The 22575-nt window shown below is 41.9% G+C and overlaps 1 protein-coding gene across 2 annotated transcripts in view; it reads right to left on the bottom strand.

The window, feature by feature from the left end:
- Positions 1-12039: 12039 nt before the first annotated feature.
- Positions 12040-22575, bottom strand: part of LOC106579341 (SRC kinase signaling inhibitor 1) — a 58524-nt gene continuing 47988 nt past the window's right edge. For both annotated transcript variants that reach the window (XM_082965825.1, XM_082965826.1), the window contains 2 exons: positions 21943-22095; positions 12040-12788 (listed from right to left, as the gene is read on the bottom strand). In XM_082965825.1, coding sequence (XP_082821951.1) covers positions 12630-12788; positions 21943-22095 — 312 coding nt within the window. In that variant the 3' untranslated portion in view covers positions 12040-12629. The remainder of the gene's footprint in view (positions 12789-21942; positions 22096-22575) is intronic.

The following is a 22575-nucleotide window of genomic DNA, read 5'->3' as shown; positions in this document are numbered from 1 at the left end:
TTGTCTGCTACTTTATTTATAACATCAAAGTCATGAGACATGAAACTGGTTTGGAGTTCTTCAGACACTGAATGAATTTGAATCGAGTCCTTTCGTGTACAAGAGGGTCACTTTTATTCTCACAAAAACACAACAGGAAGGTACAAAAGCAGCGGTCTGTTAAGTACCATAGTTGATTTTCTCACAAAAAGCAGCAACAGTTCTTTCAATACATAGAATTGGCATAGCATTTGCACTGTTAGTTGGTCTTTAACATTCATACTATGTTACTTCACCATTCTTCTTCAGTACTCACAAACAACACTTATCTCACACCGCAAGCATCACTCTCAGAATAACAGTGGTTGCTCTTCAATATTTTAATCTCTTGTTCTTTACATTAACGTTGACAGTAAAATGGGTCTTGACCGACCTTGTTGCACATGATACAAAATCTATTGTCCTGTACCATGTTTGATCTAACATACACAGAGTTATACAGTAGAGTTATTCACAGAAGTAACAGAACCTTTCGTCATCCCAGCGTGCAAATTCCAGGAACGTACAGTATGTGCATGCTGTTTTGGATTACATTCCTCTCAACAAAATAGAAAAGAAATTCACACAAAAATCCATAGGAGTAACATATTTTCTGTCTATGTACATGATTTATAACACCTACAGACGACCTCCAACAACCATACATTCATCATGAAACCATATTGGACATAGTATATTTTTTACTTGTAATTACAATAGAAGAAGAGAGTTGTGGGTAGTCGTCAGTGAGTACTTGTAAAGAGGGATGAGGAAATGTGCTCTCTCTGTATTTCTTTCTTCCCCTCTCCCTCTATCCGTTCCAGTTGGGTGGAATGCTACTGTAAGTAGTTGACAACCCTTCCTCATTTATTTCTATTGGGAGAGTCTGTCGTTTCTCAAACAAGACTCCCAAAAGTTTCCGTTTTTTTTTTGTTTCACTGCATGTCTTCTTTGTATTCTGCCATGAATCAAATGAATCTATGACAAGAAATTATATTAACAATGTGTTCAATGGTCTAAGTAGTTAGTCAGGAACCAAAACAATGACAAGAAAAAACTAAACACACATTCATAAACTCATTTACAGAATAAATGTATCTAAAATGTGGTTATGAAGCCTCTTTTCAAGTATAAAAATACAAAAATTCTTGATTATATAAAACATAGACGAAGATTTGATTTTGTACATGATATGATCTCTGCAAACAATAACTATCAGGTAATGCACTATTTTCTCACAATATACTGTATATCTGATATGATTTAGATTATTCTGAGGTTAATTACATGGTCTGCATTTTCATTAGCTCTCATTTCTATATTTAAGATAAATAATACATTATATTAATGTCTATGATTTAACATTGTATCATGTCCAGTAATGTATATGTTTTGTGCCAGTGCCATATATTAGTGCACAGAGTCTTTTCGTGGCAAAACGTTGACACTTTCCTCAAGCAATATGTCAGACAGCAGATAACCCTTCATTGTTTTTTGTGGAAATCTTCATAATGCTGTGGCAATGATGACACGCTGGCTAGTGTATAAAACTGTGCTAATGTTTACTGTGAGATTCCAGGATCAATATGTATTCAATTTACAACATTTGGGTGTCAGAAGTGTGATCCTGTGCTGAATCTTGTTGTCACCCATATTAGCTTCAGTGTTTATCCCAGTACTTATACTGACTATGATAGCAAAGGATAAAAGCAGTTCCCCTTGGAACTGGAAAAAGACAAAATTCCACTCAAATGACGTCCATCTCAGCTCCATATTAGCCTAATGCAATAGGGAGGCTGTGAAAAGGCAGTCAGCAGGTTATTCCTTTGTATTCTCCTATTTTTTAAGGGTTCTAACAGTGTTTTAAGATCACATTTGGTTTCCCAGTTCTTTGCACTTATCTGGTGACCCCTTTCAGATACAGACAGACAAGTCAAGAGCTACTGTCTTAATCATTGATTATCTTCCAGCTTCCATATGCATCTATTTGGCCAAATGGGGTGCTATGCAACAGCCAGTGCTGCAGCCCTCTGTATTTCCCCCGATTGGCCACAGGGGATGCTGTGTTCAGCGCATCAGTCGTCAGGCTCGTGTCGAGATCAGAGCATTGTGGCTGCCACTAAGCTGGGCGTAGGCAGAGCTGGAGAAGTGATGCTGTGATCAGTACGGCACTGCTGTCAGGGCTTGAGGACGCACAATCTGTCTTGATTTAGCTTCCTCACAGTGGTGAGGAGAGGAAGGGGAGTTGGGAGGGGAGAGGAAAGGAAAGGAAGGGGTGAAGTGAGAAGAGGAAAGGAAATAAGGATTGAGAGATGAGAAGAAGAGAGGAAGACGTAGAGGAGGATAGGAATATGGACTAGGCAATGGGGGAGCTATAATGGAGAACTATGTAATAGAGTGCATGCTATACCTATTACATTTTTAGCAGAGGATAATAGGCGTTCCAATATTATATGATCTTTATAAGTGAAGGTTGAACTCTACTTTCACCCTGGTTAACCCTAGGCATACTTTCTTGCTCTGCGATTGGTCGATTACGTTTTTGTTTGTACTTCTGCCCTCGGCTGATGGCAGAGTTTGGATACATATAGGGGGCTAAAATCAAAAGCTACGATTGGCCGTTAGCATCAACCAAACAATGCTCACTCCGAAACAACACCCATTTTCAATGAATTCGTCCTGTCTGAAACAGTTACGATGCTTTCTTTGTCCAGACAGTGGGCTGCCTGCCAGACTAAATGGACTGATCTGAATGGCACCTACAGGGGCTTCTCCATAGAGCCATGGAGACCCAAACAAACCCTAGGAGAGGAAAGATGGCGCTGAGCCTGTCTCACTGACTCATCAAGCTTGATTTGATGCCAACGCTAATGAATTACCATTACCTTTAGCGAACAAGCGATTTCCCCCTCCGGTTAGATGTCTATGGGCCCCCACACAGCTGCCACATTCGTTTAAACTTCCAACCATTCAACGGGGCAAAAGGATTAGGGGGACAAACAAGACAAACGCCCAAGATTAACAACTCAGACCTCCTATTAAGCCGAGACCATGTACAAAGGGAGGTAGGAGAAGAGAGAAGAGGAGAGGAGAGGGGAGGCATACCTTTAAGGATGCCAAGAGAGCTGGTTGCGCTGATGTAGATTTAGATCAATGTCAGCCCTGTCTGGCTATGTTTTCCTCATGTGTCCTTGGGAGGCCCACTGCTCACAGTGAGATAGACTGGGTGGGATGAAGAGCAGTGGAAGACTACACCAGCTTTGGTCAACATGGGGGATGGAATTTCATAGAAACAGTCTGTACATTCAGGTGGGGAAAGGGAGGGGCAATTGGTCATTGTGAAAGGAGAGATAGAGACAAAAATTGGTACAGCAATTTTGGCAATCTTTGTAGTCTGAAAAAGGTATGGGAAAGTATCATTGACTTCAGCTTGTGTCAAATCAATAGGGACATGATCCTCATCTTTGCCTCAAGGGACACCAGGACATCTGTGGCTCTTGGGGCCTGTATCACGAATATCCTGTACAAGGACAGGAAGAGACAGGTGTGCCATCGCTCGCAAGAGATTGAGGGAATCTCCCACGAGAGCCTCCATTCCCCAGATAATGCGCATTAATGCCAAAATCATCCATTCAGGGACACACATAAAGCCCACCTGTTCAAGCTTGATAAAGAGGAGAGTCATTGTCTGTTGGCAGTCTTTCTGGACAGCTATTGGAACAGTGAATGTAGCTAGCGTGGTGTAGTGTGCATGTCCACACAATGTCCTCAGGTATCAAATAGTATAATGCCAACTAAGCCTTTCTGATCAGATAACCCCTAGGCATTCATATGTTGTGCACACACAAACTTCACTTCTGTTGATTTTAACATTGCCGATTTTTCAGCATATTTTCCCCTCAGGATAAAATGAAGGGGGAAAAACATGTTTACTTTGTGGTACGGTCTTGGTTAAATCCTATTGGTTCAAAATGACCTCGTTGGTTCATGTCTGAAGCAGTCATGTATTGTTGAAAGAATGAACCTAACATGATGCATTACAGTACACAAAATAGCCTACGCATGTGGTTTTATTTTACCCACACTGTACATAGAGGTCACATATAGTAGATGCATGTTTGTCCAATATATTCCACTGACTCCAACATATATTCATTCATATTATTTGCATATGTTAAACATACAGTTGAACAGGTCTTTTGTTTCTTTGATCACAGACAGTTCACTACATTTCACTGACCTAGTTGCCTATTTGTTTATATATATATATATACATACTACCGTTCAAAAGTTTGGGGTCACTTAGAAATGTCCTTGTTTTTGAAAGAAAAGCACCTTTTTTTTGTCCATTAAAATAACATCAATTTGATCAGAAATACACTGTAGACATTGATTATGTTGTAAATGACTTTTGTAGCTGGAAATGGCAGTTTTTTATGGAATATCTACATAGGCGTACAGAGGCCCATTACAGCAACCATCACTCCTGTGTTCCAATGGCACGTTGTGTTAGCTAATCCAAGTTTATCATTTTAAAAGGCTAATTGATCATTAGAAAATACATTTTGGAATTATGTTAGCACAGCTGAAAACTATCGTTCTTATTAAAGAAGCAATAAAAATGGCCTTCTTTAGATTAGTTGAGTATCTGGAGCATCAGCGTTTGTGGGTTTGATTACAGGCTCCAAATGGCCAGAAACAAAGAACTTTCTTCTGAAACTCATCAGTCTATTCTTGTTCTGAGAAATGAAGGCTATTCCATGCGAGAAATTGCCAAGAAACTGAAGATCTCGTACAACGCTGTGTACTACTCCCTTCACAGAACAGCGGAAACTGTCTCTAACCAGAATAGAAAGAGGAGTGGGAGGCCTCGGTGCACAACTGAGCAAGAGGACAAGTACATTAGAGTGTCTAGTTTGAGAAACAGACGCCTCACAAGTCCTCAACTGGCAGCTTCATTAAATAGTACCCACAAAACATCAGTCTCAACGTCAACAGCGAAGAGGCAACTCTGGGATGCTGGCCTTCTAGGCAGAGCTCTTCTGTCCAGTGTCTGTGTTCTTTTGCCCATCTTAATCTTTTATTTTTATTGGTCAGTCTGAGATATGGCTTTTTCTTTACAACTCAGAGTCCCGGAGTCACCTCTTCACTGTTGACGTTGAGACTGGTGTTTTGCGGGTACTATTTAATGAAGCTGCCAGTTGAGGACTTGTGAGGCGTCTGTTTCTCAAACTAGACACTTCAGTTTCTTGCCAATTTCTCGCATGGAATAGCCTTCATTTCTCAGAACAAGAATAGACTGATGAGTTTCAGAAGAAAGTTATTTGTTTCTGGCCATTTGGAGCCTGTAATCGAACCCACAAATGCTGATGATCCAGATACTCAACTAATCTAAAGAAGGCCAGTTTTATTGCTTCTTTAATAAGAACAACAGTTTTCAGCTGTGCTAACATAATTGCAAAATGGTTTTCTAATGATCAATTAGCCTTTTAAAATGATAAACTTGGATTAGCTAACACAACGAGCCATTGGAACACAGGAGTGATGGTTGCTGATAATGGGCCTCTGTAAACCTATGAAGATATTCCATTTAAAAAATCTGCCGTTTCCAGCTACAAAAGTCATTTACAACATTAACAATGTCTACACTGTATTTCTGATCAATTTGGTGTTATTTTAATGGACAAAAAAAAAGTGCTTTTCTTTCAAAAACAATGACATTTCTAAGTGACCCCAAACTGTTGAACGGTAGTGTATATATATATATATATACACTACCGTTCAACAGTTTATATATACATATATATATATATATATATATATACATATATATATAGAGCGAGAGTGCGAAAGAGAGAGTGAGAGTACCAGTCAAAAATTTGGACACACCCACTAATTCAAGGGTTTTTCTACATTTTTACCATTGTGATTGTGGATTGTGGAAACCAGGTCATCTGATGCAGCACCATCACTCTCATTCTTGGTCAAATAGCCCTTACACAGCCTGAAAGTGTGTTTTGAGTCATTGTCCTGTTGAAAAACAAATGATAGTCCCACTAAGTGCAAACTAGATGGGATCGCTGCAGAATGCTGTGGAAGCCATGCTGTTTAAGTGTGCCTTGAATTGTAAATAAATCACTGACAGTGTCACCAGCAAAGCACCCCCACACCATCACACCTCCTCCTCCATGCTTCACGGTGGGAATCACACATGCAGAGATCATCCATTCACCTACTCTGCGTCTCACAAAGACATGGCGGTTGGAACCAAAAATCTCAAATTTGGACTCATCAGACCAAAGGACAGATTTCCACCAGTCTAATGTCTATTGCTCGTGTTTCTTGCCTCAAGCAAGTCTCTTCTTCTTATTGGTGTCCTTTAGTAGTGGTTTCTTTGCAGCAATTCAACCATGAAGGCCCGATTCACGCAGTCTCCTCTGAACAGTTGATGTTGAGATGTCTGTTACTTGAACTCTATGAAGCATTTATTTGGGCTTCAGTCTAAGGCGCAGTTAACTCTAGTGAACGTATCCTCTGTAGCAGAGGTAACTCTGGGTCTTCCTTTCCTGTGGTGGTCCTCATGAGAGCCAGTTTTATCATAACACGTGATGTTTTTTGCGACTGCACTTGAAGAAACTTTCAAAGTTCTTGACATTTTCCGTATTGACTGACCTTCATGTCTTAAAGTAATGATGGACTGTTGTTTCTCTTTGCTTGTTTGAGCTGTTCTTGCCATAATATGGACTTTGTCTTTTACCAAATAGGGCTATCTTCTGTATACCATACCTACCTTGTCACAACACAACTGATTGGTTCAAATGCATTTAGAAAGAAATTCCACAAATAAACTTTTAACAAGGCACACCTGTTAATTTAAATGCATTCCAGGTGACTAACTCATGAAGCTGGTTGAGAGAATGCCAAGAGTGTGCGAAGCTTTAATCAAGGCAAAGGGTGGCTACTTTGAAGAATCTCAAATATAAAATATATTTTGATTTGTTTAACAGTTTTTTGGTTACAACATGATTCCATGTCTGTTATTTCATAGTTTTGATGTCTTTACTATTATTCTACAATGTAGTAAAAATTTAAATTAAGAAAAACCCTTGATTGAGTAGGTGTGTCCAAACTTTTGACTGGTACTGTAATATATATATATATATATATATATATATATATATATATATATATATATATATATATATATATATATTTTACTGTATGCTACAAACCCATATATTGAATTAAATGTCAGGTCAGACATTTAATATAATACATCATCAGCACCATGAGAGGACTCACTCTTATAATGAGCGTAATCTGTAAAAAAAAAAAAAAAAAAAATCATACGTTTTTATGAGTTTTTAAATGCACAGTGTAATGATACTAATTAACGGCATCCACAGACTCAGAGAGCGTATCTGGTCATGACAAAAGGCAGATCGGGAAGGAAGGCGCACTAGGAGGCATACACAATCTCACACAATCGAGTGGTTTTCAGCAAACAGCAGAAATAGACATGAATACTTGGGGTGTATTTCTCGAGGCAGTACTATACACTGCCCAGATTGCTCCACTGTGTCAAATAGAGGTTGACATTAGAGTGACCACATGTCCCGGATTGTGCGGAACAGTCCCGCATTTTGGCCATTTGCTCATTCAACATATTTGCTGCTATTCCACTCAATCTCGTTTTAAAAGTTTCCCATCCTAACTGTTTTACATTCCATGAGACCAACCAGAAATGTTTCCATGGACAAATATTTGCAGATTTTGTGGTCTCTCGTTTCTACGTCACAAAATATTGCACAGGCAATTGAGTGGGTTAGGTACGTTTCAATTGCTCATTCGATGCGAGGACTGCAGGGGTGTAGTGTTACTACCACTTCTCACATTAGTGCCTGTTTAGTTAAGTGATAATGCCAGAGAAGCCGATGTCTGGAGGATATATTGGCACAGAGGTTGTAACCTGTGCCAATATAACCTCCAAACACGGGCTTTGTGGGTAATGTCACTTTTATACAACAGGATTACCAACAAATAATGATTCACATATATTCATTAAAAACGTTATTTGGATTAATTTATTCATACTATTTCATCCTTCCACGAGATATAGTCCCGACACAAATCTTGGATTTGTACCCAAGCCAGCTGGATGTTCATTATATCAGTTTGGTTGCCAGTCGACCTAGTCGTTCAGTCTTTTTGTTCTACATCTATGGACGCGACCCAGTTCTAAATGTTCTGTTGCCATGGTGGCTAGCAATGTTCTTATCCCTTGCTTGCTAGCTAGTCAACTTTGGCTAACACAGTCACGTCAAACAGTGCAGCCAGAATAACAGCAAAGTAGCTGCGTTTGCGTTTGTTTAAGCTTTTTTCTAGTGAATTTTTTTTGGGGGATACATCCATAACAATGAGCTCTCCGACATTAGCCGCATTGTTTCAATATTTAAATTCGATCTCCAGTTGTCCTATGGTAATGAGCGTGTGGGAGATGGGACAAGACAGACAGGCTAGCAGCTTTTCTCAGCCAGTCGAAATCATGAATCAGCATAATTTTTATGGATATTGTAACGTCGCTGGGTTTATAAGCGCGGATACCGACTCTGCCGCTCGAGCATGCTTTTGCGGCACAGTCGATAGCGCGCTGGACTTCAGACTAGAAGGTCGAGGGTTCGAGACCTGCTCCCTGCTGTTTTATTACAATATATACCAAGAAATGTCAATAGAAAAACATGAAATAAAGCTAGTTTGCTGTCATTCCAGCTTCGGTTTTAAATGATTGTGTTAGCTGTGTAATTGGCTATCTCTTCTGAACAGTGGCCCGGCGAGAGAGCAAATGTTCTATGCCAGGCGAAATTGCACATCATTCGCTCATTGTAATGAATGTTTTTTTTTATCACGAGAAACCCGTTTAAACAAACGCAAATGCAGCTACTTTGCTGTTATTCTGGCTGCACTGTTTGACATGACTGTGTTTGCCAAAAATGGCTAGCTTGCAAGCAAGGGATAAGAACGTTCCCAGCATCATGGCAACAGAACATTTAGAACGAACGACTGGGTCGCGTCCATAGATTTAGAACAAAAAGACTGAACGACTAGGTCGGGGTCTCTTGCAACCGAACCGATAGAACAAACGACCATCCGGTTTTCGTAGCAACCCTGGATTTGTGTTGGGACTATATCTCGTGGAAGGATGAAATAGGAATAAATAACGTTTTTAAACAAAATATGTCAATCATTATTTGAATATGTTGGTAACCTGTTATATAAAAGTGATAATGCTCTCGAAGCCGGTGTTTGGAGGACATATCACTTTAATAATGTTTACATACTGCTTTACTCATTTCATATGTATATACTGTATTCTATTCTACTGTATTTTAGTCAATGCCACTCCGACATTGCTCGTCCTAATATCTAAATATTTCTTAATTCCATTATTTTACTTTTAGATTTGTGTGTATTGTTATGAACTGTTAGATACTAACTGCACTGTTGGAGCTAGGAACACAAGCATTTCGCTACACCTGCAATAACATCTGCTAAATATGTGTATGTGACCAATGACATTTGATATTGACACGGTTTGCCGGCCTTCGACGAACACCCGTGCCAATATATCCTCCAAACATCAGCTTATGAGATGTTAGGATGGTTAGCTAAATAGCAAAACAAATGTTATCATGCGGCCAAAACTCAACAGTGCACGCCACTAGGCAGAATGTGCTTTGATTGAAACAAAATACAGGAATGCTATATAACACCATCTGCTGTAATTTGCTCACGAAACAGTAATTCAAGAAGATCGAAATGCATATTCCCATGAAACTGATTGAGATCAAATGATTGAGATCAAATGATTGGCATGCAGACACAGTTTGGACATTTCACTAGTAAAACGTGAAGAATTATCATTCATGATTAAAATTAGGCATGACTAAATTAGGTATGCCTAACTTAGTATTTGAGGGTTTTAAAAATATCAAATATTCTTGTGACAATATTTGTAAAAAAAAAAGTGAACTACACCATCAGCAGGAAGGGTATTTCTGTGGTGGTGGTGCGGGGGCTACACTGTCCTGCGAATGTCCCACAAAATAGTCTTGTTGTCCCACATTTGGGTATTTTAAATGTGGTCACCCCTGTTAGCCGTGTGCTAACTACTCTATTTGCTAATGGGCCTTGTTGTGAAAAGCACTGACCTCTATGGGATGTCATCTTCTGTACTTGTATGATAACCAAATGGTTTCTGACTCCTTTCGCCTTCACCCCAAAGAGTGAGGTATGGTTTGTGCTCTGGCGAAAACATTGTGCTTCACCAAAATGGATGCGGTAAGAGCTTTGGTGGTGGATAAGATGCATTTTCCCCACATAAGGTAAAAACCTTCAAGATCTGATCAAAGATGCATGTACAGGTGCATCAATCCAGCCCAGTTGAACCTTGGCAAAATGTGGGTGTTTTTCACTCCGAAAGTCAGCCTTTTGAACTTCAATAACCTGTGAATACACCCCCTAAGGCCTAAAGAGCACCAAATGAAGGGACCTGTTTATTAGAGTTAATGAAGTGGCCTCTATCTTGGAGTTAGCTAATGGAGTGTGGATTATCACCGTTAGGGTAATGAGAGGATTGGGGCGACTGGCTCAGGACGGGTGCGAGCTGGGACGAAGTGGCTGGCTGTGTTATCTCTACCTGACTTTGAGAGCTGCCAGAAGGTCCTTTGAGAGGGACAGTGTGGGCTGAGGTGGGACAGGGCCACTCAGCTTAGCCTACTGGGTTGGAGTGCCTGCTGAACCAGATAAGACTGGGGCTTCAGAAAGGAGGACCTCAGTCTTATTTGCTCCAGAGAAGCATTGGCGGTGTGCTCTACTTTGCTTCTTCGTTCTGTCAGTCTTCCTCTTTCCATTCGTCTTTCTCACTGTCTTTCTTTCTTTTCTTATCCTACATTTTCCACATTCTCATCTCCACTGAGAAACAAGGGCAAATATTCTGACAATAAATACTTTTTCATCTCCTGACCCTCTCGCTTTTGGACTGTGGTTTTAAATGACTCAGCTGGAGACAGAATGATTCAGTGATTTGAGGAAAGGAAGCAGCGCTAGAGAACAGTGGTACTGTAGGATCATAATGTGCTCGGAGAAAGTCAGTGGTTCGACGTCACGTTTAACATCATCAGCAATAACTATGACAAAACATTTTTTGTCAACAACCTATTTTTCCGGATGAAAAACCAATGACGATAACGAAAGGAGATGTCCTGAAAAACCCAGATAACTGTCACAAATTACTCTTCATTTTAGTTGAAGATAATGTAACGAGACGAGAATTCCACATCAGACTAATGGACTTTCAATTTGACATGGAGGCTTCTTTTGATCTCCCTCTAATCTGTTTTGTCCAATAATAAGCATGCATGTCTTTGCAGAATTGAATGCAATCCTCTCATTGATCTTTCAGTTGTGCTGGCTGATTGAGTTGATCTGCCCTGCTCTCACACACACACAGCTACCAGGCGGTCACTTCAGTCACGCATCTTTCTTTTGTACTGATGCATAGCCAGAACACTTCAATTGCACCAATAATGTTTACTCTCTCTTACTTTCATATAGGATATGTTTGCTTTGATCACATCAGAAGCTCTATTAACATGCGATCTGTTATTCATCTATGTTGCCGCTCTCGCGATCGGCAAATGCCGTTGCTTTTTCCAATTGGAACTACTAATGCTAATTTCTCAATATTAGGAGTACAGTAATAATTCTGGCATTGTTGGAAAGTTCAGATTCCTGTTTTAAGAGAATCACTGTTGTTTACCCCCATCACAAGGTTATGACGGGGAGAAAATTAGAGTTGTAGGTCTAAATTGTTTAACCTGAAGCCAAGGCTTTGTTGCCTATATGGTAAACCATGGCTGGAATTGGTTACAATCTACCACAACAGCAATGTTGCCAGCAATATGAGGGGATAGTAGGCCTAGTTGGACAAGGCTATCTTAATGTGGACATGAATGTTGGAGGTAAATGTTAATGATTTAATGGAGAAACAAAAATCACAGATTAAAATGTAACTAAAATGACAGTGACTAAAACTAGACAAAAAATGTCCAGAGTTTCTGTCGACTGTTAATAACTAAAACTACGAAGGATGAAATAACTAAAATGGGACTAAGACTAAAAGGTATTTTAGTCAAAAGACTAAGATGAAAACTACATCTAAAATAGCTGACAAAATTAACACTGTTCAACATTGAGATGTAAAACTATTCCGTGGCATTATCAAGGAGTACAGTTTTAGCTGTCACTCAGCTCATTTAGGGTACAATATCCCCACCACCTTAGTCTCCTCAAAAACATCAATGTTAGCCAAAGGGAAAGAGCACGCTCTGTACACAATCCACTTAGAATCCAACCACTTGGCACAGCTCAAAGTCAAAACATTTCAGATGAGCCCACCCCTTTTTTCATCACTGATAACATATTGTATCCCAGTATAGTCTTGAAATAGCCCAGTAGTTGCCCCAGACAGCTGTGAGAGGGGGTAGTTGTCAATGTCACAGGACGCCACCAGAGCTGTTCTGAGGAGGAAAACTCCTCTGAGGAGGGCCCATCTAGAAGTGGAATACCTGCTGTTGGCCCTGGATCTTGGGGAAGTCCTCTCTCTGCTTCCTGGTCTTGGGCCTCTCCAGGCTGCCCTGCTGGAGGTGCTTCAGTCTGGCCGCTACAGTCGACTGAGGTCCTTTGGATGCCCCTGGTGAGTTGCTGGCATTCTATGGGAGGACAAAAGCATGAAGTCTTATTTGCACCATGGTCAAATCTGAGATGACACGCAATTCCCAATATAGTGCGGTTATTTTTTGTTAGAGCCTTAAGCAGTGCACAATATAAGAAATAGGATGGCCATTTTGGGTGCAGACAGTCTCACTAGAGCTATCCCTACATCCTGATCAGTTTTGTCATTTCAGTCAGTAGTGCAGAGTTGTTAACCTGAAACCGGCTCTACCACAGCTCTTTTGACAGCTTCCCTAGTGAGCTGAGACTTGTTTTGATTTGGGAGCAATAAAACAAGACCTTTGACAGAGCTAAATGTGTCACTTGAGCAGTAAGAGTGTTCTGACATTTTTCTTAGTCTGTCAGCGAACCTTGAATTGAAGTACACATGTCGGATCTTAATTTGACCAGTTTAGTCGCAGGATGAAAATAATCCTGCAGCAGGAGGATTTGTTTGTATACAATGCAGTACTGTGCCTACATTGTACATTAGACTGCAGGTCCACTGGGTACCAGTTCAAGTAGCCTATGTAGGCTACGTGCAGGCTACATTGCGTCTCGTGTGAATTCTTATTTGGATTATAATAAATGGACGTAAGTGTCGGGAATTGTCATTTATTATCAAGATCAGGGGTAAAATATCCCTGGACTGTCCATATTTGAAATGTGTAACTAAATCAAGTCAATTGGGGGATTTAGTTATGTGTGCCAGAAGGACTTGGGCCAGAATCGAACCCACAATGACACGGTAGGCCTATATGTGCACGCAGAAGACAACTGCCCTAACCGCTAGACCACCCCAAGCCACAATTGAACTCAATTTTGACAGTTGATTCCTAAACTCAGGTTTGCTAGAAACCTTAAGATGCCATCTTTTTTGATAATATACACTGCAGATAAAAAAATTATGGGCTGGTTTTCTACCTCACTATTCTCAATGTCACATTGTCTTTACATCTGATATTATAGGCCTATATGTGATTAGTTTTGATAGGCTACACATTTAGAAAAAAGGGTTCCAAAAGGGTTCTTCGACTGTCCCAATAGGAGAACACTTTTTGATTCTAGGTAGAACCCTTTTTGGTTCCAGGTAGAACCCTTTTGGGTTCCATGAAGAACCCCCTGTGTAAAAGGTTCTACATTGAATTCAAAAGGGTTCTACCTGGAACCAAAAAGGGTTATTCAAAGGGTTCTCCTATAGGGACAGCTGAATAACCCTTTTAGGTTCTAGATAGCATCTTTTTTCTAAGAGTGTACGGTAGGCTATAGTTTAGATGTAGCCTACTGCATGGCTGCATTTCGGATACATGGCTGCATTCCCGCTACATTTGTATGTCTTAGTGGAGACCAATATCTATATTGAGTTATTAAGCTATATAAAATGTCAGTTGTTGATGTGTATGGCTGCATTTCAGATAAATGTTTGTACATTTGAATGTTGCAGTAACAGGACCTAGAAGCCTATAGTAGCAGTAGGACATAGCCTTTGAGCGAGCGAGAGAGAGAGAAGGATCCTGATAGCTGGCACTGGTCCGAATGACTCGATTGTCCCCACATGGAGGGAAAGAGAACAACGTTTTTTTATAGCTAATTTGAATTCACTGTTGCGCAGGGAAAATAGTGATCAAATTAAGATCCGACATCTGTACATTATTCCACCTAACACACTCCATGCAGTATACATTTACTTTCAATATGCACTCCAGCTAATAGAACTGTCAGTTGTCATAACAGTTAGTTTGTTAGAGAATTAGAGCACAGCTTAGTTAGAATACGGATTTTTTTTAATAAAAAAAATTATTTCACCTTTATTTAACCAGGTAGGCCAGTTGAGAACAAGTTCTCATTTACAACTGCGACCTGGCCAAGATAAAGCAAAGCAGTGCGACACAAACAACAACACAGAGTTACACATGGAATAAACAAACATACAGTCAATAGCACAATATAAAAAATCTATATACGGTGTGTGCAAATGAGGTAAGATTAGGGAGGTAAGGCAATAAATAGGCTGTAGTGGTGAAGTAATTACAATTTAGCAATTAAACACTGGAGTGATAGATGTGCAGAAGATGAATGTGCAAGTAGAGATACTGGGGTGCAAAGGAGCAAAAATAAATAAAACAATATGGGGATGAGGTAGTTGGATGGGCTATTTACAGATGGGCTATGAACAGGTGCAATGATCTGTGAGCTGCTCTGACAGCTGATGCTTAAAGTTAGTGAGGGAGATATTTTAATTGTTTTATTTTTTAATTTCAGCTTTATTTAACCAGGTAGGCCAGTTGAGAACAAGTCCTCATTTACTACTGCGACCTGGCCAAGATAAAGTAAAGCAGTGTGACACAAACAACAACACAGAGTTACACATGGAATAAACAAACGTACAGGCAATAACACAATAGAAAAGTCTATATACAGTGTGTGCAAATGGCGTAATGAGTCTCCAGCTTCAGTGATTTTTGCAGTTCGTTCCAGATAGTGGCAGCAGAGAACTAGAAGGAAAGGCGGCCAAAGGAGGAATTGGCTTTGGGGGTGACCACTGAAATATACCTGGTGGAGAGCATGCTTCGGGTGGGTGCTGCTATGGTGACCAGTGAGCTAAGATAAGGCGGTGCTTTACCTAGCAAAGACTTATAGATGACCTGGAGCCAGTGGGTTCGGCGATGAATATGAAGCGAGGACCAGCCAACGAGAGCATACAGGTCGCAGTGGTGGGTAGTATATGGGGCTTTGGTGACAAAACGGATGGCACTGCGATAGACTGCATCCAATTTGTTGAGTCGAGTGTTGGAGGCTATTTTGTAAATGACATCGCCAAAGTCAAGGTTCAGTAGAATAGTCAGTTTTACGAGGGTATGTTTGGCAGCATGAGTGAAGGATGCTTTGTTGCGAAATAGGAAGCCGATTCTAGATTTAATTTTGGATTGGAGATGCTTAATGTGAGTCTGGAAGGAGAGTTTACAGTCTAACCAGACACCTAGGTATTTGTAGTTGTCCACATATTCTAAGTCAGAACCGTCCAGAGTAGTGATGTTGGATGGGTGAGCAGGTGCGGGCAGCGATCGGTTGAAGAGCATGCATTTAGTTTTACTTGCATTTAAGAGCAGTTGGAGGCCACGGAAGGAGTGTTGTATGGCATTGAAGCTCGTCTGGAGGTTAGTTAACCTCTTGAGCATCTGATCCCGTTAGCGGGATCAAAATCCAGCGAAAAATCATATCGCCAATTAGCATTAAAAAATTATCATAATTTTTTACAAAAATTAAAAATATTTTTTTTTTTTTTTTATAGATACACCTCTCCTGAATCGACCCACGTCGTCCGATTTCAAAAAGGTTTTACAGGAAAAGCAAATCATTAGATTATATTAGATGAGTCCATCGTAAAAAGCAGCTTCATAGCCATTTTCCGACCAACCACTTCCATCACATATTATCAATAAACAGCTAAATGTAGCACTAACCTTTTACAAACTTCATCAGATGGCACCCCTAGGACATCATGTTATACAATGCATGCATTCTTTTGTTCAATAAAGGTCATATTTATATATAAAAACAGCATTTTACATCTCTGTCTGACGTTGACTACCTAATTTCCCCTCAAAAGCGTCCCGGTAAACAATGCTACGTTTCAATAAATTGCTATACTATAACGATTTTTTAAATGTATATTGTCAATCTAACATTTATAGATGAATATCTCTTGAGAACACCCGTCATACCAGATTTTAAATTAACTTTACTGGGTAATCACACTTTGCGATAAAAGGAGATGCGATACTCAGAAAATCAGCTAATATACAGTGCTCGGCGCCATCTTGGATGCAACAGTATGAACCATCTCATCTTCAATAATATTGTCAATAATCGCCTACCTTTAGTTGTCTTCATCAGAAAGCATCCCAGGTCCACAACAGATGTATTTTCGGTCAAAAAGTCCATACTTCACGTTCCATTAGCCTGATGTTGGTAGCGCGTCCTATGGCTCTCTCCAAACGCAGCTCTGCACTTCATACTGAAAGCAATCCTCGCGCATGTAGGTTCGTTCAAACATGTCAAACGTTGTATAAAATAAATGTTCAGGGCCACTAACACCAAGAGAGCCAATAAGATTCGAGGGGGATGATTTCATTGCCTTTAAAACCGTTTCCAAAGGTGGGGGCAGACATGGCCGCCGGCGTCATAATGGTGATGGCCCATCCCCTGTGACCAATTTCAAACTCCTGTCATTCACTGAGTTTTGACTCTATAAGGCTCAAACCACTGTGAAAGGACTGGCGACATCTAGTGGAAGCAATAGGAAGTGCCAAAATATTCCTAAACCCCTGTGTTTTTCAATGGGATAGGTTAGAACTCAATACAACACATCAGGTATCCACTTCCTGTCAGAAAATGTCTCAGGGTTTTGCCTGCCAAATGAGTTCTGTTATACTCACAGACACCATTCAAACAGATTTAGAAACTTTAGAGTGTTTTCTATCCATATATAATAAGTATATGCATGCCCTATCTTCTGAGTTTGATTAGTAGGCCGTTGAAAATGGGAACGATTTTTTTTCAAAATGCGCTGTGGCGCCCCCTATCCTAGGGTATCCTCAAGAGGTTTTAACACAGTGTCCAAAGAAGGGCAAGAAGTATACAGAATGGTGTCGTCTGCGTAGAGGTGGATCAGAGAATCACCAGCAGCAAGAGCGACATCATTGATGTATACAGAGAAAAGAGACGTCCCGAGAATTGAACCCTGTGGCACCCCCATAGAGACTGCCAGAGGTCCAGACAACAGGCCCTCCGATTTGACACAATGAACTCTGTCTGAGAAGTAGTTGGTGAACCAGGCGAGGCAGTCATTTGAGAAACCAAGGCTGTTGAGTCTGCCGATAAGAATGTGGTGATTGACAGAGTTGAAAGCCTTGGCCAGGTCGATGAATACGGCTGCACAGTACATTCTTTTATCGATGGCGGTTATGATATCGTTTACCTTGAGCATGAATGAGGTGCACCCATGACCAGCTCGGAAACCAGATTGCATAGCGGAGAAGGTACGGTGGGATTCGAAATGGTTGGTGATCTGTTTGTTAACTTGGCTTTCGAAGACCTTAGAAAGGCAGGGTAGGATAGATCTAGGTCTGTAACAGTTTGGGTCTAGTGTCTCCCCCTTTGAAGAGGGGGATGACCGCGGCAACTTTCCGATCTTTGGGGATCTCAGACGATACGAAAGAGAGGTTAAACAGGCTAGTAATAGGGGTTGCAACAATTGCGGTGGATAATTTTAGAAAGAGAGTGTCCAGATTGTCTAGCCCAGCTGATTGGTAGGGGTCCAGATTTTGCAACTCTTTCAGAACATCGGCTATCTGGATTTGGGTGAAGGAGAAATGGGGGAGGCTTGGGCAAGTTGCTGTGGGGGGTGCACGGCTGTTGACCGGGGTAGGGTTGGCAGGTGGAAAGCATGGCCAGCCGTAGAAAAATGCTTATTGAAATTCTCAATCGTCGTGGATTTATCGGTGGTGACAGTGTTTCCTAGCCTCAGTGCAGTGGGCAGCTGGGAGGAGGTGCTCTTATTCTCCATGGACTTTACAGTGTCCCAGAACTTTTTGGAGTTTGTGCAACAGGATGCCAATTTCTGCTTGAAAAAGCTAGCCTATGCTTTTCTAACTGTCTGTGGATTCTGGTTCCTAACTTCCCTTAAATGTTGCATATCGCGGGGGCTATTCGATGCTAATGCAGTACGCCACAGGATGTTTTTGTGCTGGTCAACGGCAGTCAGGTCTGGAGTGAACCAAGGGCTATATCTGTTCCTGGTTCTACATTTTTTGAATGGAGCATGCTTATTTAAGATGGTAAGGAAAGCACTTTTAAAGAATAACCAGGCATCCTCTACTGACGGAATGAGGTCAATATCCTTCCAGGATACCCGGGCCAGGTCGATTAGAAAGGCCTGCTCGCTGGAGTGTTTTAGGGAGCGTTTGACAGTGATGAGGAGTGGTCGTTTGACCGCAGACCCAGTACGGACGCAGGCAATGAGGCAGTGATCGCTGAGATCCTGGTTGAAGACAGCAGAGGTGTATTTAGAGGGCAGATTGCTCAGGATGATATCTATGAGGGTGCCCGTGTTTACGGATTTGGGGTTGTACCTTGTAGGTTCATTGATAATTTATGTGCGATTGAGGGCATCTAGCTTAGATTGTAGGACGGTCGGGGTGTTAAGCATGTCCCAGTTTAGGTCACCTAACAGTACGAGCTCTGAAGATAGATGGGGGGCAATCAATTTGCATATGGTGTCCAGGACACAGCTGGGGGCTGAAGGTGGTCTACAACACGCGGCAACGGTGAGAGACTTGTTTCTGGAAAGGTGGATTTTTAGAAGTAGAAGCTCGAATTGTTTGGGTACAGTCCTGGATAATATGACAGAACTCTGCAGGCTATCTCTGCAGTAGATTGCAACTCCGCCCCCTTTGGCAGTTCTATCTTGTCGGAAAATGTTATAGTTAGGGATGGAAATTTCAGGATTTTTGGTGGCCTTCCTAAGCCAGGATTCAGACATGGCTAGGACATCTGGGTTGGCAGAGTGTGCTAAAACAGTGAATAAACAAACTTAGGGAGGAGGCTTCTAATGTTAACATGCATGAAACCAAGACTTTTACGGTTACAGAAGTCAAGAAATGAGAGCGCCTGGGGAATGGGAGTGGAGCTAGGCACTGCAGGGCCTGGATTAACCTCTACATCACCGGAGGAACAGAGGAGGAGTAGGATAAGGGTGCGGCTAAAGGCTATAAGAACTGGTCGGTCGTCTAGTGCGTTCGGAACAGAGAGTAAAAGGACCAGGTTTCTGGGTGCAGAAGAATAGATTCAAGGCATAATGTACAGACAAGGGTATGGTAGGATGTGAATACAGTGGAGGTAAACCTAGGCATTGAGTGACGATGAGAGAGGTTTTGTCTCTAGAGACACCATTTTAACCAGGTGAAGTCACCGCATGTGTGGGAGGTGGAACAAAAAAGCTAGCTAAGGCATATTGAGCAGGGCTGGAGGCTAGACAGTGAAATAAGACAATCACTAACCAAAACAGCAATGGACAAGGCACATTGACATTAGGGAGAGGCATGCGTAGCCGAGTGATCATAGGGACCAGTGAGTAGCTAGGCGAGCTTGTCACGTCCTGATCCTAGTAAGATGTCATTTTCTATAGTAGAGTAGGTCAGGGCGTGACAGGGGGTGTTTTGGGTTGTTCTATGTTTTCTATTTCTATGTTTAAGTTCTAGTTTTTCTATTTCTATGTTGGGATTGTTTTGGTTGATCTCTAATTGGAGGCAGCTGATCCTCGTTGCCTCTGATTAGAGATCATATTTAAGTAGGGTTTTTTTCCTGGGTTTTGTGGGTAGTTGTTTTCTGTTTAGTGTATGTCACCTGACGGAACTGTTTTCGGTCGTTTTGTTGTTTTGTTAAAGTATATAAATTAAAAGTAAACACGCTGCGCCTTGGTCTCCTTTATATGACCCGCGTTACAGAGCTGGAGACACGGCGATTCAGACAGCTAGTGGGCCGGGGCTAGCAGGCTAGCAGAAGGGCCTTAGGGGGACATCGCGACGGAAGAGTCAGTTGTAGCCCCCTCGGACGGTTACGTTGGCAGACCAATCGTGATGGATCGGCAGGGCTCTGTGTAGGCAATAAAGGGTCCAGGCCAATTGGCAAAATAGGTATTGTAGCCCAAGAAATTGGCTGATGGACCTCTTCAGCTAACAGTCCGATATGCTCTAGACAGCTAGCAGGCCGCGGCTAGCAGGCTAGTGGATGGGCGTTCAGTTTACGTCACGACGGAGGAGCCTGTTGAAACCCCCTCGGGCGGATTACGTCGGTAGTCCAGTCGTGATGGATCGGCGGGGCTCTGTGTCGGCAGTAAAAGGGATCCAGGCCAATTGGCAAAATAGGTATTGTAGCCCAAGGAGTGGCTGATGGACCTCTTCAGCTAGCCGGGAGATGGGCCTAGCACGAGGCTAGTTCCAGGCTAGCTGGTGCTTCCTTCGGGACAGAGATGTTAGCCAGGAGTAGCCACTCGGATAGCAGCTAGCTAGCTGCGATGATCCAGGTGAAAAGGTTCAGAGCTTGTGGTAGGAATCTGGAGATGTGGAGATTTGGTGGAGAAAAAGCAGTCCAGTATGCTCTGGGTTGAATCGCGCTGTGCAGACTGGCAGGAGTTGACCGGGCTAAGGTTAGCTGATGACCGCTAGCAGTGGCTAACTGAATACTAGCTAGACACTAGTTAGCTGGCTAGCTTCTGTTGGGGATTCCGGTTCTAAAGTATAGAAAATAGCAGATCAATACCACATTGGGTGAGGCGGGTTGCAGGAGAGTATGTTGAAATTGAGGCTAAAAATATAAAAAATATATATGAAATATATACAAAGAAAAAAAAGATATATACACGGGACACGACAAGACGAAGACAAAGACGTCTGAACTGCTACGCCATCTTGGATTTATGGGATGCAGATCAGAGTGTAGAATGCAGTCAGTGGAATTAGCAAGGGAAGAAGTAATTAGCTAAATCAGACAGGGGAGTTAGATTGAATGGTATTAGACATTACTGTAGATGGTTGATGGTTGAATTCGACAAGAGAAGCACTACGTTCTGTCATGTTTTCAGCTCAGAGAATTGCTGTATCAAGCAGAATTAGAGGGGACTCTCCATGATGAACAGGGATATTAGTGGCCCTCTAGGAAACAGCAGTGACTGAAGGAGGGGGACCGGACAGGAGGCAGACTTAGAAGGGTCACAGACACTGCAAAATGAGAGGGCCTTATGGGGGGCTTAAGGTTTCCCTTTCTTCCCAAGGAGCCTGAGGTGCAAGGAAGGGTACGGGCTGCAGGGGTTGGCCTCGGTAGTGTGCTGGGCAGTGAGTGGGAAGGGGATACTTTGACAGGGGTTCGCTGAAATATCTGGCAGGTGATGTGTGGTGGAAGGTGGGTGGTGAGGGGTGTGGTGTGGGAGAGTGTCGCAGAGACAATGTTATCATATTGCTAAGGTACACCGAACATCGACTGCAATGAACACAATAAATACGGTATGTCATATTCTCATTTCGTACGTATGCAGCTGCTCAAGGTAAACCATTTTGCAGCAGTGTAACACACTGCAAATGAAAGGACTCTTACCTCTAGTTCAGCAATGATCCGCTCGTCGTGGTCTTCATCTTTAATCGCTGAGGCGGCGATGACGGGGGGAGTGGAGGCAGGGCGAGGGGCGTCAGACGGTGTCCTTCTCAGCTTGACCAGAGTCTTCGGGGCCTCTCCGTCTTCTGGCTCCAGCTTCTTAGAAGAACAAAACAGGGTTGGCATCTATGTGACGCATCTTCACAACATCTGTACAGTACATCCAACAGCCTAACTCAAAGTATCTTCATAACATCCGTACAGTACATCCAACAGCCTAACTCAAAGCATCTTCATAACATCCGTACAGTACATCCAACAGCCTAACTCAAAGCATCTTCATAACATCCGTACAGTACATCCAACAGCCTAACTCAAAGCATCTTCATAACATCCGTACAGTACATCCAACAGCCTAACTCAAAGCATCTTCATAACATCCGTACAGTACATCCAACAGCCTAACTCAAAGTATCTTCAGAAACATTCAGGGTGTGCATTTTCATACTTTGATCCACAGGTGGCCGGTGACACCTTAATTGGGGAGGACAGGCTCATAGTAATGGCTGGAACAGAATTAATGGAATGTATGTGTTTGATAAAATTCCATTCACTCCATTCCAGCCATTATCATGA

Source organism: Salmo salar, chromosome 19, assembly GCF_965601325.2.
Source record: "Salmo salar chromosome 19, fSalSal1, whole genome shotgun sequence".
NCBI lineage: Eukaryota > Metazoa > Chordata > Actinopteri > Salmoniformes > Salmonidae > Salmo > Salmo salar.
This window is presented reverse-complemented; position numbering and strand designations above follow the sequence as displayed.